General features: G+C 38.0%; 1 protein-coding gene across 3 annotated transcripts in view; it reads left to right on the top strand.

The window, feature by feature from the left end:
- Positions 1-13,785, top strand: part of BRAF (B-Raf proto-oncogene, serine/threonine kinase) — a 166,564-nt gene extending 152,779 nt beyond the window's left edge. For 2 of the 3 annotated variants that reach the window (XM_030308583.2, XM_032592466.1), the window contains 3 exons: positions 3,196-3,330; positions 7,235-7,388; positions 13,667-13,785. In XM_030308583.2, the coding sequence (XP_030164443.1) occupies positions 3,196-3,330; positions 7,235-7,388; positions 13,667-13,689 (312 nt within the window). In that variant the 3' untranslated portion in view covers positions 13,690-13,785. Of the gene's footprint in view, positions 1-3,195; positions 3,331-6,280; positions 6,332-7,234; positions 7,389-13,666 lie in introns of all 3 variants that reach the window. The other variant, XM_030308582.2, reaches the window with a different exon arrangement.
- Positions 13,786-18,096: the final 4,311 nt, after the last annotated feature.

Here is an 18,096-nt window from a genome sequence, read left to right as displayed (position 1 = left end):
GCCTTTTGCTTTCCTTACTCTAGTGCTGAAATCTAAGAAATTGCTGTCATTTTTCCCCCCTCTTTATCCTTCCATTTTGCTCTCTAATCACCCTGCTCTTTCCTCTTCCAGTGCAGCTTTTCTACTGAGTTGGGATTAATAATGCACTCATTTAGGCTACATGTATTGACTCTCTGTCCTCATGGTTTTCTTTTCTTGAAGTAGAAGTGCTGTGTCATCTTAGAAAATAGACAACTAATTTTTATCTGTTATTTTAAGTACTGTTATTTAAGTCTGTTATTTCAGTTACTGTTGGTGTATACCAAACCACCCAAAACATAGTGGCTTAAGCAAATTATGAATCTGCAGTTTGGACTGCTCTCAGTGAGGAAGATTTATGTCTGTGTCACATTGTGTTGCCTAGGGTGCATTCATTTGGGTGTTAAAGGATCCACTTCCAAAATGGCTCATTCATACCTCTGACAAGGTGTGGTGCTAGCTGTCTGCTGGAAGCTTGGTCAGGGTGAAGGGCCAAGGGCTTTAGTTCTTGTCGACATGGACCTTTCTATGGGGACGTCTTCTAGAAAGTGTGGACTTTGTTAGAGCCTGGTGGCTAGGTTCCAAGCGCAAGCTCTCAAGAGATACAAAATGATGAATACCAGTATCTTACCTACACACAAATTATTTCAATAAGAAATTTTCAAAGCCTACTATATGCAAAGCACTATGGGATATAAAGGAATACAAAGATGAATGATACACAGGCCATGCTTTTGGTGGAGTTTACCAATCTGTTGAAGCAGTGCAAGGGGAGGGGGTGATGAGAATGAGTAGACATTGTGCTCCAGTAATACAGAGGCATGAATCAAGGGGTGGAGGTGCCAGGAGTGCTGAATGTGGATTGAGAATGGAAATAACCAGTCAGTTCCAGAATTTCAAATTGAACTGCTGATTTTATCTTTTATGTGCCACTTAAATCTTCTGTACATGAATTATATCCTGGAGAGTCTTCCCTTTAAGTTTAAGTAATTGCAAAGAATGTGATTTCCTTTGTATTATATTTTTTCAAAGTTTGATATGGCTCTTTTTTAAACATACTTTTATACTTTCAAGCCTTTTATTGATCATTCAAATAACATCTCTGCAACAAAAAATATGTATTTAAATTTAGAATTACAAAAATCTTTCCTGTGACTTTAGTCTTTGAAGGTTAATTTTTTAAATTCTGAACTATGCTTCTATTAATGAGTATAAATATATAACTGATGAAAATAATGTAAGTTTTGGTATATAGAAATAAAGAAGGTAAAATTTTATTGGAAATGTGTGTCTTAATGAACATATGGGGCTTTTCTCTTCAGTTCATTCATGTATTTGTGGATAAATAGGCTTTTGCTGAAATGAGAAAGAATTAAGCACTGAGCAGTATTGTTCAGGTAGATACAAAGATGGGAAAGTCAGGAATTTGTTGTACCCACATGCACAGTTCACTGGTCCCCAAGACCACACTCAGACTCAGTTGCTCATTAAGTTTGAGAACTCGCTGTAGGTTGTTAATGCTTACAGTTATGGTTTAGTGCAACAGCAGGATACAGATTAAAATCAGCCAAGGGAAGAGGCACATAGGGCAGAATCCAGGAGAGTTCCACATGTGGAGGTCACTGTTGTCTTCTCCCAGTGTAACTGTGGACCGCACTGAATTCTCCCGACAGCAGAACACTGCCAACCACAGAGACTCTCTTAAGTCCAGAGTTATCACTGGGGCTCTGTCAGGTAGATATGGTTGACTACCTCTGTGGCTGGCCTTAGTTCTCAAGCCCTCTGGAAGTCAAACTGGTACTATATGACTCAAAGTCCCTTCTATAAGCCCTCAGGTAAATAAACAAATACTCTCATCAGGCAGGACATTCCAAACTTTTAGGGATTATCTCCTAGGAGCCAAAGGCAAAGGCCATCCCTTTTTCTGGGTAAGATCCATTCTTTACCGTACACCATATCACTCAGTTAAAACTCATGTCTATAATGTACCAAAAAATTGCATAATAGCTTGTCACTGAGTTTTGTAATCAGCTGACGGTTCAGTTAATTTTACTGAGAGCAAAGATTTGGAAACTAGCTGTCTTGCAAAGGTATTTGTTACCCATTCATGAAAGCCCTGTTAAATACCAATAGTGTCCCTTTGGTACCCCAGCAGCTTTACACCTTGGTGCAACGTGTACTATTGTTAAATTTCATGTGGGTAAAAAAGGTATGGTTTTTACAAAGCGGGAGTAGGGCAGTTCTGCCAGGGGAGATGGAAGGGTAGCTGCACACTTGCACCGCGTGGTCCTCGAGCACATCTGCTCTCGGGTCAGCACCAGTTCTTACAGCACTGAACAGGGACTAAGAGCAAGTTAAGAGACCAGGCTCGACTGTTCTAAAGTTTATAAGCTCCGGCCTGTAACAAGGGATCTCTTACTGGCTGTCCACCTAGCCACTAGGCTGTCCGTTGGAACTGTTCCCTCTAAGATCAAACCCCCCCTCTCTCCAAGACTTCTGATGTCTGTCTCTGCCCATTATCAAAAGAGCTGAAAATTAGAAAGTTAAGAAATTGGAAAAATTATAAATCTCTGCACCCAGGGAAGACAAGCCTTTTTACTTTATTAAACAGAAAACTGCAGTTCCCAGATGGTTTACCTTCTTTTCTTTGGAGGAGGCTGTGATTCTCATATCTACATAACTAAATGCCCCATATCACCCATTTCCTCAGCAAACAAATTTAAAATGCAGATGGCAAAACAACTGCTAAAAAGGTTAACATTTTTAGTTCCAGCTACAGGTATATAAAGGACTCAGTATGATGCCCAACAAGTACTCAGTAAAATACTTAAGTAGGAAAGACGCACAGCCTGATCTGTGTCTCATGATTGATTACCCTGGCAGTGGGAAATGGATTGGGGAAGGAGAGACCAGAGACCTGGGGAGCGATTAGGAGACCTTTACAACAGTCCATGGGTCATGAAGTTTTCAGTTGACGGCCCGTCCAGTGTCGGGTCCCCACGATAAGATGTGTGAGAATCAGATTACTAGCGTTGTGTTTCTTAACTTTTTATTAAGGGAAAATGTACACGCAGAAAAGTACACATAAATGTGCAGCTTGTTGAATTCTCAATGTTGGAGTATGTTTCAATTTATAAGTGAAGTTGTTTGCTTTGTTTTTTTTTATTCCCTCCCCAGATAATTTTTATGGTGGGACGAGGATATCTTTCTCCAGATCTCAGTAAGGTACGAAGTAACTGTCCGAAAGCCATGAAGAGATTGATGGCAGAGTGCCTAAAAAAGAAAAGAGATGAGAGGCCACTGTTTCCCCAAGTAAGAAGAAGCTTGATGTTACCTAAGAGGACAGACTAATACTCAGATGCAGATTTTTAAATACTTTCAGGGGCACACAGTTTTGTGTTTTATGGATTTGGATGCCTTGTGATCGTGTGCAGGCAGCAGAGAAGTAATTGCACAGAGATGATTTTATAAAGGTTGAACAGTGGTACATCTAGAAACCTGGAATCCCAGGACAGAATATTCAGAAAGACTTGACTTTGGTCTAGCAGTTTTCAAACAAAAATTTTTGGTCTCACACACTTAAAAATTATTGAAGGCCCCCCAAAGAGCTTTTGTTTATATAAATAGTAATTGCCATTTTAGAAATTAAAACTAAGTTTTAAAAATGTTGATAAGTTTATTTAAGCGTAATAAAACCATTACATGCTAAATAACATTTTTATGAAATTAAAAAGAACTACATTTTCCCCACCAACAAAATTAGACGAGTGGCATTGTTTTACCTTTTTTGCAAATCTCTACAAAAAGAAGACATCTGGATTCTCTGCATCCATTATGCTGCAGTACCTTCCACCGTGTAGCTTCTGAAAGCGCCACTGACTTTTGCAAAGTAATGACAGTGAAAAAGGCAGATAATACCTTAGTGTTACTACGAAAATAGTTTTCCCACAGACTGCACTTTGAGAACTGCTTTAATTCTTCTTGGTGGTAAGATAAACACATTCCAAGCTTCCCTACATACTGGGTCTTTTGGAGGAACGTTTCCACCTGGAGCAAAAAGAAAAGGCAGCTGTTGGTACTGTCTGCCTTTCTCTGATTCTTGGAAAATGACTATCACTTTTGTCTCTTCATGTTATAAGGCTACAGCCCTGAAGTTCATAATCTTTCATTAAGCTTCATGAACTGAAACTAAGTACCTGAACAAACTTAGAAAGTTTAGGTACTGTAATATAAATTGAGTTTTTTATGATGCTTAGGAAGTTCCTGATAGCACCACATAAATAGGTCTTGGTAAATCAATATAGTTTGCAAGTGGGAAGTGCTAACTCCCTTAATTATCCAGCTACTGTAATCACGGAGTTGGTCTTTTGTGAACCTTCTGCGCTTGAATGCACAGCGCTAGCTGGGTCTCTTAGAAGTCACTGTTACAGGAGCTAGTGGATCTTTTATGCCCATCTAAAGAATTAAAGACCCAGGGCACCTGAGTGACTCAGTTGGTTGAGTGCCCAACTTCAGCTTGGATCATGGTCTTGCAATTTGTGGGTTCAGGCCCCACGTTGGGCTCTGTGCTGACAGCTCAGAGCCTGAAGCCTGCTTTGGATTCTGTGTCTCCCTCCCTCTCTCTCTGCTCCTTCCCCACTCACACTCTGTCTCCCTCTCAAAAATAAACAAACATTAAAAAAAAAAAAAAAAAAATTAAAGACCAGGGCACCTGGCTGTCTCGGTGGAACATGCGACTCTTGATCTCAGGGTCATTAGTTCAAGCCCCACGTTGGGCGTGGAGCCTACTTAAAATTCAAAAAAAAAAATTTTTTTTTTAAATAAAGAATTAAAGATAGAATTTATAATTTGAACATATCTCTCAGGGGCTGCCTCAGCGTGGGTAGATCTAGGTTTTACCTATTGGAATTCTAAGTTACTATTTTGAGGAAGAGTTATTTTTTTTTTAACCCGGAAAACCACTGGTTGAAGATATCAAAGTAAAAGGACCAGTACTGTTGGCCATTGTCAGCAGGCCCCCTGTACCATGTTCTCATTTCATATTCCAGGTGCCAGAGCTTCCTGTTTAACCTGCTTGGTGTACATTAATAATGCAAATTATATCCATAGGACCACTTTTTTTTTAAGATTTTCTTTTTTTAAGTAATCTCTACACCCAACATGGAGCTCGAACTTAACAACCCCAAGATCAAGTTGCATGCTCTACCAACTGAGCCAGCCAGGCGACCGACCCACTTTCTGAGTGGTATTAAAAGGGACAAAATGTTCATATTTCTTTTTTTTCTTTCAAAATGTTCATATTTCTAAATATAAGTAACATTTTATTCCTTGCATGATATCAGAAAATGAAATGCATATCTGAATTTTTCAGATTATTGAAGGCTACCTTAAGTACTGTTTTTAATTTTTCATTACAGGATCTCTTTTCACACTATACAAAAACATAAATTTTAAATGGCTAAAGATTTATATGTAGAAAACAAAACCTTAAAATAGGTAGTCATTTTTTATAACCTTGAGATAAAAGGCTTTCCTTATAAGCAAGAGACAAAATCCAGAAATTATAAAGGAAAACATGAGCATGTCTGACTACAATAAAAGTTTTTATACTTCTGTATAATAAAAATATTGAAAGGTAAACATAGAAAAATAATCGTAGCATGTATATAATAAAGTATAAATACTGGTATTATATAAAGGCCTCCTACAAATCAGTAAGTAAAAGATAATAGAAAATGAGCAAAGGATATGAACTGGTGAATCATAAAGAAATACAAATGGCGAATGAACTTAGGATGTTAAAAGTTCTGGGACAGTCAGTAAAATGTAGAGTAACGGTGAAATACATTTTGATTTTCTCTCTCAGATTGACAATATCCAGCATTGGGAACGATGTTGGGAAGTAAGGAAGAGCCTTCCTTGTAAATTTTTTAACAGTGTTGTTGGGAATGTAAATTGGTTTGGCCTTTTGAAAGGACTTGCTAGAATTCATAAACTTAAAATATGTATACTTTGTGCTCTGGTAATTCCACTCCTGAAAAGGTATACTACAGAGCCTGCTTCCACAAGTGTTGAGATATAGACAAAAATGCTTACCATTAGGAAAAATTAAAAATCAAGGTAGCTCTCTAGATGGCATGGATGTTAGGGAGGGGGAAAGAAAAGAAAGCAATGCAGAAAAATATGTATAGAATGATACCACTTTAAATGGTGATGAGGGTGGGGATGGGCTCTGTTTTCATATGTGCATGTTTATGCATAGGAAAGGTCCAGAAGAAAGTATAGACTCTTTAACAGTGGTTACCCCTGGAAGGTAGGACTTATACTTTTTCTGTATTATTTGAATTTTTATTTGTGTGTTATGCTTGTAATTTAAAATGTTTTGTAACATTGCTTCTTTGCCTTATACTAATCATTATACAGATTATAGTTTAACTTTTAAAAAAGTTTTGGTGGCTCAGAAAAATAATAGTGATGGCTGCTAAAGTTTTATTGAGTACTTACTATATATTCTAGGCATTGTGCCAAGCCTTTTACACATATGTCTCATGATTATGAACATCTGTTATTATACTGTATGCCTTCAAAGTCATAACCTGTTTCTTTGTACCTTAAAATATGCTGAGTTTCTACATTTTGTGGATTGGTGTCTATTTGTTGTTTTCCTGTCTTCTCCTTCACTCTTGGATTGTCACCTGTCACTTCTCACTCCTGTGCCACTAGCAGTCTGGGTCATTGAGACCCTCCTTTTAATCATGTATGTGTAAGACGTTTCCTATTACTGAGTTTCTTAAAGAATGAGTTGCTCTGATGATTCTGTTTGTGAAGCCATATAGTGCTTTACTGATTTATGCTCCTTCTTCTTCCCAAAAGGGACTGTGGTCTGTGGGATAGGTATATAATTGGTTTAAAATTTTGTATTATTTACTGTTCCAAGGCTGGCAAATAATCTAAAATGTAAATAAAAGCTAACTATAGGTTACTTTCCTCATTTATTTTACAGAGATTAAAGCCAATGGAGTTTGGTAATAATCTTTTCTTTGTAAGGAAAAAAATACCAATTTCTTAAGCGTTTAGGATAATACTCAAAACAGTGTAAGATTTCAGGTGCTTTCTTGTTAAGTATGATGCGGATATTAAAGATTAACACCACCTAGATTTTCATTCTACTTTTTTTCTTTTTTTCTTTTTTTCTTTTTTTTTTCCCCTTTTTTAGATTCTTGCCTCTATTGAGCTGCTGGCCCGCTCATTGCCAAAAATTCACCGCAGTGCATCAGAACCCTCCTTGAATCGGGCTGGCTTCCAGACAGAGGATTTTAGTCTCTATGCTTGTGCTTCTCCAAAAACACCCATCCAGGCAGGGGGATATGGTGCGTTTCCCGTCCACTGAGATAAGTTAGATGAGTGCGCGAGTGCAGGGGGCTGGGGCCAAGGATGTGGAAATGTGCGTGCTTCTGTACTAAGTTGGATAGCATCTTCTTTTTTAAAAAAAGATGAACCAAAGAATGTGTATGTTTTTAAAGACTAGATATAATTATTTCCTGATCTAAAATGTATACTTAGCTTTGGATTTTCAATATCCAAGGGTTTTCAAAATGCACAGACATTGCTGAACATTTGCAGTACCTCTTCTGGAGGCTTTACTTCCTGTTACAAATTGGTTTTGTTTACTGGCTTATCCTAATTATTAAACTTCAATTAAACTTTTCTCCTGCACCTTTTGTTATGAGCTATCACATGTCCCTTAGGGACTCGCAAGAGCAGTACTGCCCCCGTGTACGGGCTTGCAGGTAGAAAGGGGATGACAGGTTTTAACGCCTGTGTGAGGCAAGGCAGTCCGAACAGATCTCATTTAGGAAGCCACGAGAGTTGAGTAAGTTATTTTTATTCTTAGTATTTTTTCTATAACTACTTTTTATTATAACTTGGAAAATATGGATGTCCTTTATACACCTTAGCAATAGACTGAATTTCTTTTTATAAATTATGGGTGCAGGTAACCAAAGACATTGCTGAGGAGTGGATGTCTGACATGAGTACTATGGTTGAAGCTTGGATTTTTAGTGGACAAATGTTATAAATTGAGGTTCCTTTTAAGTAGTATTTCCTCATTACTAAAGGTGTCGTATACACATGGAAGGTGAATTTCCTTACAAATGCATTGCCTCCTCCTCCCCCAAAAAAGCTTAACAGAATTCTGTGAAAGTTTTGGGTTTGTTTGTTTAGATGTCTTTAGTTGCCAAACAGCAAGGTCACAGACTTCTTAAATATTGTTACTTCAGATTATACCTCCCTCTCATGATGCCTATTTTAACAATCCCCTTATCCATGTGTCTCATAAAATTTGTGTTCCATATGTTCTTTGCCCAGAAAGGTTCTTCTTCTTATGAATGAATGCTATTCTTTTTTTAATCCCATGGTACGAAGTATTTGTTAGAGCTAATACTTAACATTTTCTTATGTAAAAAATGGCTGTATTGTGGCAGTCATTAATATTCTTATTGTGAACCAAAATCTTACTGGAATCAAAAATGAAAGAGGCAGTATTGCTGGCATCTTATCAAAGAGATGACCATCTCTACTTGTGAGTCAGTGCCAAAAGCCAGCCTCTTAAATACATTTTCATTTATTCGGTTTGGAACTGTGATGATTTTTAAATATAACGGACAGTTCAGGGTTATGCAGGCACACAGACAACATCTGCATAAATACCATCCTTTGAAGCCAATAAAGAAGAAAATTGGGAAGACTTTAATGATATTTTAGTTCTTAGGTACCACAAATAAGTTTTTAAAATACTTTCTTGGGACGCCTCGGTAGCTCAGTCAGTTAAGCATCAGACTTGATTTTGGCTCAGGTCATGATCTCACGGTTCGGGAGTTTGAGCCCCATGTCAGGCTCTGCACTGACGGTGTGGAGCCTGTTTGGGATTCTCTCCCCCCCTCTCTCTGCCCCTTCCCTACTTGTGCTCTCTCGCTCTCTCTCTCAAAATAAATAATTAAAATAAAATAACTTTCTAATTTGAATGGATGAAATTTCGTCCAGGAAAACTACCCAGTGAGAAGCACGGCATACCTTTGGCCCCTTATTTGGGCAGTTTAAGACAAGTAATACCATTCATGTTATTCAAAATGGATTCATGCCTTTCAATTTAGGCAAGAGTAGTGGAAAAGAACATTTCTCATGTTTTCAAAAATAAAAATGAGAAAGGCATAAAAGAATAGAGCATGTTGGAAAACATTAAAGTGTGGGATTTCCAAATCCTCTAGTGACATTAAAGATGTGATTAGTAGTGGGGCGCCTGGGTGGCTCAGTTGGTTAAGCGTCTGACTTCGGCTCAGGTCATGATCACGTTGGGTTCTGTGCTGACAGTTCAGAGCCTGGAGCCTGCTTCGGAATCTGTGTCTTCCTCTCTCTGCCCCTCCCCTGCTCGCTCTCTCTTGCTCTCTCTCAAAAATAATGAATAAACATTAAAAAAAAAATTTTTTTAAGATGTGATTAGTAGTAATTACTAAATGGGGTTTATTTATCACAAATTGAATAGCAAGCATGTAGCTGATAAAGTTTTTACATTGGTCTGTGGAATGCTCAAAGCTTTGGAAAGCATTTTAAGGCACAGGAGTCAAATGATCTTTATATTGATACAGTTCTTTCTATAGTTCTTCACTATACTTGCTTCACTCATATTTTCTTTTCTTTGCTCACCGTTTTTTCCCCTGACTACCCCCTTCACTGAAAACTACCCAGCAACCCCACTGTCTGCCTTTGACTCCATTCAGTCTCCTCTGCCAGAGGGCATTGCTGAGCTCTTCCAGCCATAGCGCTGTCTCACACTCTCCATTGTGCCTCCAAAGGGTCACCTGATAGTCCTCTTGTCTTCAAACCCGGCCCCCTGGATGTGTCATGGAAGAACATGAAAAATCTGGCAGAGCGAGATGTTTAGAAAGCGTGGATGCAGAGGAGTAGGGAGCATTAGAATGACATATGGTAGTCTCCTTTTCTGTTCTTTTATGCTGTATTGTAGATGCTTTCTCCAAATAAAGAAAAATACCGTTTTTCTAACCATATGTGGAGTCCACCTCCCTGACAAGGTAATTGAAACAGAAGGACATTCGTTCTCTTATGACCTCTTTTTCTTAAAACCTGAACCCTCAGATATTTTTATGAAAGTTGATTTCCTTTTTCAGCAGACAGCCTTTTTATAAAATTTGTTTTACATGTTAGGCATTTTACTAGTCAAGTGGTGAGGACTAAGATTTTTCATCTTGATTTTTAAGTAGTTGAGGGATCACAGCATTTAATCAAATACTTTAGGTTGTTTATTTTCAGACATTAATATTGTACTAGGCATTTACATACTAAAGCATTAGTTACAGTCATCCTCTTGGGGGCGCCTGGGTGGCTCAGTTGGCTAAAGGTCCCACTTCAGCTCACGTCATGCTCTCACAGTTTGTGGGTTCGAGCCCCACATTGGGCTCTGTGCTGACGGCTCAGAGCCTGGAGCCTGCTTCAGATTCTGTGTCTCCCTCTCTCTCTGCCCCTCCCCTGCTTGCTCTCTCTCTCTCTCTCTCTCTCTCTCTCAAAAATTAATAAACATTACAAATATTTCTTAAAAAATCATTCTCTTTAAATAGAGACCATGTAACACAGCAACTTAAATGGCCTCTGACTCAAGTGAGTCGCTCTCGATGTAAGGAAATGAACTGCCTTTGTTGCTTAATATTATGAAACAGGTACTTTATGGCTAAAACATTTTATCAGTTACAGTCTGTTAGATTGAGAATTATTGAGTATTTCTATAGCACTTTTTATTTTATTAAATACTTCATCTCTCCTGTGATAATTTCTCGTAAGAATTTAACAAGTCCAGTGTGTCCGTGCCAGAATGTTATACTTTTGAAACTTCCTTAAAGGTCACCACAGAGAAAGAATGGGACTTGCTTTAGTTTCAGATGACTGTCCCCACATCTAAAGCAGTGATCAATTTGTGTGCAAAATAACATACTAGATTTTTCATAGCATATTTTGTCTTTAAGAAGTATACATCAAATTATATGTATGAGAGCCTCTGAAATACATTCAATTCTGGACTAAAAGATAATTATTTCATAATATCTTAAAACTAGTTAATAAAATCCTTAGCTTTCAAATAAACAAATCTTGATGTTTAGAGTATCTAAAATCACAGGGCCTTCCCAAGTGTTCTCTCCCCTAATCTTAACTAAAGTCGCATGGAAAATAGAACTTAGGTTATTCTTAGCCAGAAAAGAGATGAAAAAAAAAGTTTCGTTTTGGCCTCTGATTTTTCAGGCAACAGTTAAGTTAATAAGCCAAGATTTCAAAAAGCCACATAGTATTCTGGGTGTTTCACTTCAAATAATTGTTATTACCTCAAATAAAATAGGATAGGGGATGGGATAATAGAGATTTCCAGATACGCAAGAAGGAATATGCTTTTTTTTCCCAAAAGCAGATCCATCGCCTCTAACCCCAATTTTTCTTAAATTTCTCCATGATTTCAGGGTCATATATAGAAAGAGTTTTATTGGTCCCTAAACTCTTGAGTTCTTTTTGTCTTTTTTTTTTTTTTTTTTCCTGGACCTGAAGTCTGTTGATGTAAAGAAGTGCATTCCTTTAGAAGCAGCAGACAGTGGTAGAATGATCTTAACTGTTTCCTTTACTGGCGTATGATTTGCAGTTTGTTGGTAAGAGTTTGTCCTTGGGCGGTTGTTTTGTGATTTTTTTTTTTCAAGGCTCACATTTTTAAGTTTGTAGAGTAAAACACTTCAAAGTGGAGTGCCTAATCATAATTAATGGACAACATCTGAAGATTTTTTCAAGTTATTTTTTAATGCAGTATATAAGATTTAACTTAGAATTTTGTCACTTTTGATACTCTCTCACTTAATAGATTAAAATTTAGCCATTTTTTAAAATAAAAATTTCTAAGTAAATCCTATTTTCACATTGGCTTCCTTCGATGAGATTTAGATTCTGCCAGATACAGTGATTACTAATTAGAATGTTGGAAATTGCTTTGAAGAAATGTATTAAAATACTGGAAAAAATAGCAACCTTAAAACCATAATGCACTCAAGCTATCAGCAAAGGTAGTGTGAATGTTTATACATTTCTAGAGTCGCTGTTAACAGCCTCCTGTGGTTATGCTATATTTGGCTCTCCAAAGTCTTAGTAATTTGGCTAATTTTTTCACTAGTGCCATACTCCCTAATCTTTTTAACTTTAAATATGAAGTAATAATTCTTTTACCCTTCCTTGACCTTTTGACTCACAATGCCGTGGTTACTTCCTTGGTGAAAGGAATCCTTAGATAGAAAGACAGTTTCACTATGTGCAGTCCAATTAGTAATAATATTCAGAATGGGAAAACAAATGATTAATTATTGAAAATTGTTTAGGGGTGTGTTAATAGTGAAGACTCTTCTCCTCCACCAGACTTGCATTTTAACTCTGCCACTTTCTAGCTGTGAGATAGCAGGCAAACTACTTAACTATCCTAAACCCCCAGCTTGCTTCTCTACAAACTAAGAGAAGAAACAGCACCTGCCTTATAATTATTGTGAGGCTCAGATGCAAATGTATGTGAAGTATTCACTGATGCACCTGGCATATAACAGGCATTCAAACAGTCTCATATTAGTCTAATCGACTAATATTACTAGCCTACAGTCTGAGGGTTCTGCCATCCAGTCATTAGCAGTCTGTTGGGATATACCAGTGTTCTCTAGTAACCAGTTGGAATCTAACAGCAATTAGAAGATGGATAGGTTATTCCTAGATGAAATAGCGTATTCATGTTAGTGATTGCTTGGATCCTCATCACACAAGCTGTTACTACTGAGAAACGATGTTAAGGCTGGCTAAATTCCGAGAGTTGTCGGTTATTAACCACCCCCCCAAAATTAACTACCGTGTATATAATAAGAAGAACCAGCCTCTAGTTACAAGTAGAAGCTATGAACAAAACGATAGATGAAAAATAATGGCATGAACCCTCAAAGTTGGTAAGCTAACGGAATATAGGACCTCAAAGGGACTTTGTGGTTTAAAGAATTCCTTGTGCTGACAGTAATGTTCAGTCACACGTGCCTATGTGTAATATTTTGGTAGTTGAAAAGGAAATGAACTAGAAAATGGACAGTCTAGATTTTTTTTCCTTCAGTCAAATGTGTCATGTGGACAAATCAGCTGACCTCTTAATTTTATCTTTTTCCAAATGGGGAGAATTCTTGTTTCTTCCTTTCTAATCTAATAGTGGCATTATAAAAGTGGAAATGAGTTGATAATTGGGGGGCAAAGTATTCAACAAATCAGACTTACTATTTTACAATCAGTTTCTGAGAAATTTTGTTCGTTGCAGTGCTTTTCAGCGTGACTAGAACCATAACATGTACATCCCCGCTGGGAAGTTACTTGCAGACTTGATATGTAATTGATGTAACTGAACCCTACTCTCTATACTGTAAATTATCTTCTTTTAAGGGTTTCAGCCATTTTTGCTTTTAAATTAGTTATGATGATGCTAGATTTGTAATAGATAGCTAGTCACCTTTCAGTGAGGCTTTTCTGGGTCTCTAGGTTATTTGAGATAACTTTTTTAAAATTAGCTCTTGTCCTCCCTCTACAGGAGAATTTGCAGCCTTCAAGTAGCCACACCATCATGGCAACATCTACTCTTATTTCTTAAGTCTTGTGTTCGTACAATTCGTTAACATCAAAACACAGTTCTTCTGTTCCTCAACTCTTTTTTTAAAGATACAGAATTTTCAATGCATAAGCTGGTGTGGAACAGAATGGAATTTCCCATCCAACAAAAGAGGGAAGAATGTTTTAGGAACCAGAATTCTCTGCTGCCAGTGTTTCTTCTTCAACACAAATACCACGTGCATACAAGTCTGTCCACTCCCAGGAAGGAAGAGGAGAGAGCCTGAGTTCTGACCTTTTGGTGGTCAGGCATGATGGAAAGGAGCTGCTGCTACAGCTTGGGAGATTGGCTGTGGAGAGCCTGCGGATCGGCTCTGCCCTTCTAACCGCCAGATCCGCGTGTGGCTGGTCACCTGACGGGGCAGTTTGCAATCGCCAAGCATCGTTCTCTTTCCTGTTCTGGGATTTTGTCGCGGAGCTCTTTCCCCTAGCCACCACCGTTCATTTCTGAGGGATGGAACAAAAATGCAGCATGGCCTTTCTGTGTGGTGCATGTCCAGTCTTTGACGCATTTTTATCAAGTGAAGCTGTTTTATTTAAATGGAGAACGAGAGGTGAGGACGAGATCCGTGTTGGTGTAGAGGAAAAGGGGATGCTGCATCTTTTTCCTGACCTACTGGGTTTCTGGCCTTTGTTTCCTTGCTCACTGAGGGTGTCTGCCTAACCGCGCAGGCTGGGACGTGCTGGCACACATTGCCTTCTTTTCTCACTGGGTCCAGCAATGAAGACAAGTGTTGGGGATTTTTTTTTTTTTTTTCCTCCACAATGTAGCACATTCTCAGGAAAATACAGTTGATATCTTCCTCCTAAGCTCTTCCAGTCATCAAGTACTTATGTGGCTACTTGGTCCAGGGCACAAATGCCATGGCGGTATCTATCTAATTAAAAGCCTACAAAACTGCTTGATAACGGTTTTGAATGTGAGACATTTATGTAATTTAAATGTAAGGTACAAGTTTTAATTTCTGAGTTTCTTCTATTATATTTTTATTAAAAAGAAAATAATTTTCAGATTTAATTGAATCGGAATAAAATAATACTTCCCGCCAGAATTATATTCCTGGAAAATTGTATTTTTGTTATAGAAACAACTTTTAAAGAAAGATCGTTATCCTTTTCTCTACCTAAATATGGGGAGTCTTAGCGTAATGACAGATATTTATAATTTTTAAATTAATGGTACTTGCTGGATCCACACTAACATCTTTGCTAATATCTCATGTTTTCCTCCAACTTATGCCTACACTACATCCTCCGTCCTCTTTCCAGTCTTTATCTGGAATATGCAACCGAGAATAAAAATGGTGGTGTCTCCATTCATTCTCCTTCTTCCTTTTTTCCCAAGCCTGGTCTTCAAAAGGTCGGGTAATTTGGCAGCTGAGTTCCCTTAGTAGAGAATAGAGCAATTTTAGGTGTATTGGGACTGAGGGGAGGATGCATGAGGCCTAACAGCAGTTGTTATTATAGAAAGGGCTGCTGTAGTACCAAGAACCTCATCCTTTGTCTTTGCATAAGTGGAAAATATAATCTACTCGTAGCTTCCTTTGGCCTTTACTAAACGGTGGTATAATTGCAGTAGTAACAAAGAAAGTAACTCTGGATATATTTATTAATGGCAAATTAATGACAAATCCAGCCTAGAATCTCTTGTCAGCATTTAGGAATGTAAATCAAATCAGACATACTTAGCACAACCAAGCTATGAAGCCAAGGACCTTACAGAAATTAGGACCTATGAAATAAATCAGGGAATTAGAAATTGGTATTTAAACATTTCAAATTGTAACTCACTCCACTATCTATCTTTCAGCCTGTTAAGCTCACTGCCATTTGATGCTTTTTGCTAAAATACCTGTATTCAGGGGAAGGCCTACTGAAAACTCCACAGACTGGTAGAAGGTTGTCCTAGTAAAATGGGAAGTATTCTGGAGTTATTGATGAGTTTGAAAAGCAATGCGTTTATCTTAAGTCCTACACGAGCAGAGCAATATCTTACAGAATTCAGAAATGGCAAAGATTCTTGTTGATCTGAACAGCATCTTGTGTGCATAATTTTACCTCTCTTCTAAAAGCATTGTTTATTTTTCTTTTTAAATATGTCCCCATCCATGCTCTTAAGCTGGTTGGTGTGTTCCCTTTGCCGAGATTGGAGAGAGCTGGGCTGGAAAAGTAGGCCTGTCCTGCTGAGCAGGTAGAGCCTGCCAGAGGAGGCCTGGCCGCATGACTCTCCGGTGGCGGGAGCCAGCACAGCACTAGTGATGGAGGAAGCTTAGCATTGGAATCTTCAAAATAAAATTCAAGGTGATACACGTTTTTCTTTCCATCCTATTTAGAATAGGTTGCTGTCTCACTTAAAAAGAGGAAACAGACTTGATCTCAGATGAAGCTGTGCCCAGAAGCCAGGCTCAGGGTGTTCTTGGGAGATTTTTATAGCGCCCTTAAAAAGTAAAAATAAAATTTTAATATTTCTGTTCCCATTTTTCCATCTCTCGTTTACAAATGACATGATAAAGGGGTTTCCTCTTACTTTTTGATGCTTAGACTACAGATAGACTTGTTGAGCTCCTAAGAAGATACAAGGAAGAACTCCTTGTTTGTGCAAAGCACTTTATGAATAATTTTGTACAGATAGTGTGTGGCTGCTTCACTGACTGTCTTGTAAGGTTGTAGTTAACCTGTCTTTTCCGTAAAGTGGCTGCGGTGCCTTCTATAGTGTATTTTATTTTGGGTAAGGAAAGGTGAAGCCTTCTGGAAAATTTGAGAGCAAACATAAAAGATTGTTTCAAAATATGTAGTATTCTTGATGGATGGACTTTTTTGTCATCAAACTAGAGTGTAGAGTTTAGACTTTTGCCACTGAAATAATATTGACCAAAAAACTTAGAAAAGGGATTTGTGAATAGAAAATCCAGTGTGACCATTCGTATTTATATGCACCTTAAAAGAAGATTCTGTCCAGCTGTCAAATTCTGGTTCCTGAACATCCAGTCCCTGATTGCACTTACGATCTTATAGGATGTACTGGAGCGTCCTAGAAGATAAAATGCCATGTGAAGCATGTATGTTACATTTATGTTGGTGTTGGAAGAGAAAGAGCATATTATGTAGTTCTAAAGAGGTAATCAAGGCTTCAACGCTGTCAAGCAGAAACTCTGTAAATATTTCCTAGATTCTCCTTTGGTGCAGTCCCAGCTCTCTTAGCACACAATGTTCTCTTTGAGTCACCAGGCAGTGCTGGGGCTGCTGGATCCCCTCCCAGGCCCCCACTGCCCCTCCTGTGCACTCACTCCCCAGCCTTGTGTGGACCCCGTCTAGCTTTAGTTTGAAGCACATTGCAGGGTTCAGGTGACCTCTTCAAAAAACTACCTCCTTAGAATGAGGTAATGAATAGTTATTTATTTTAAAATATGAAAAGTCGGGAGCTCTAGAACATGAAGATGATTTAAGATTTTAACTTTTATGTGTACTTGTATTTGAGCACTCTCATTTTGTCCTAAAGGGCATTATGCATTTCAGCAGTAATACTGAAAAATGTAGCTCAGAGTTTCTGATTATTATTGCAGGTGGTGCCAGAATCTGTTTAGGGGTATGCTTCAGAATCTTAACCTTAAGTCAGTTGCATGAAATTAGATAGTTACGGTAACGGTTCACTAACAGTGATACACTTAATTTTCAGTAGGCTTGGCAAGACAGTACATCTTCATAAAGAGTTAGCCGCAGCTTCATCACATGCACAGATCCTCCTGTAGAGAGACTGCCCAGCGAAGAGGGTGGAATGATGCCCCCTGATCCTCTTCTTTGTCTGAGTTGGCATCGTTAGCACTAGAATGTCAGCACCTTGGGACTAGCAGATTCCCACCATTAAGGCTATTTAAAAAAACAAAAACAAAAACAAAAAACAGTAACCAGACATGGACAGTTTACTGTGAGTATGACAGCAGATAGCTTAGGGATCATACACTGAAACGGTGTAGATGAGGCTCTAGAAAAATACCTTGACAATTTGCCAAATGATCTTTACTGTGCCTTCACAATGCAATAAAAAAGCTAAAATTTTAGCAGAAATCAGTGATATGTGAAGAGAGCAGCCACTCTGGTCTAACTCAGCTGTGTTAATATTTTGTAGAGCGCAATGTAGACCGCAAAGATCAGTGCACTCACGGGTTTATAGCCGAAATCACATTTAAAAAATGAGAAAACACACAGGTACATTTTCGGTGAACAAAATTATTTTTTTAAAGCACGTAATCCCTAGTAGAGTCAGATATATTTATCACATAGAGCAAGTAGGTTGAAAATTATAGTTCAGTGACATTTCTAGAGAAACTTTTTCTACTCCAATAGGTTCTTCAA

The sequence above is a fragment of the Lynx canadensis genome, chromosome A2, assembly GCF_007474595.2.
Source record: "Lynx canadensis isolate LIC74 chromosome A2, mLynCan4.pri.v2, whole genome shotgun sequence".
In the NCBI taxonomy this organism is placed as follows: Eukaryota; Metazoa; Chordata; class Mammalia; order Carnivora; family Felidae; genus Lynx; species Lynx canadensis.
This window is presented reverse-complemented; position numbering and strand designations above follow the sequence as displayed.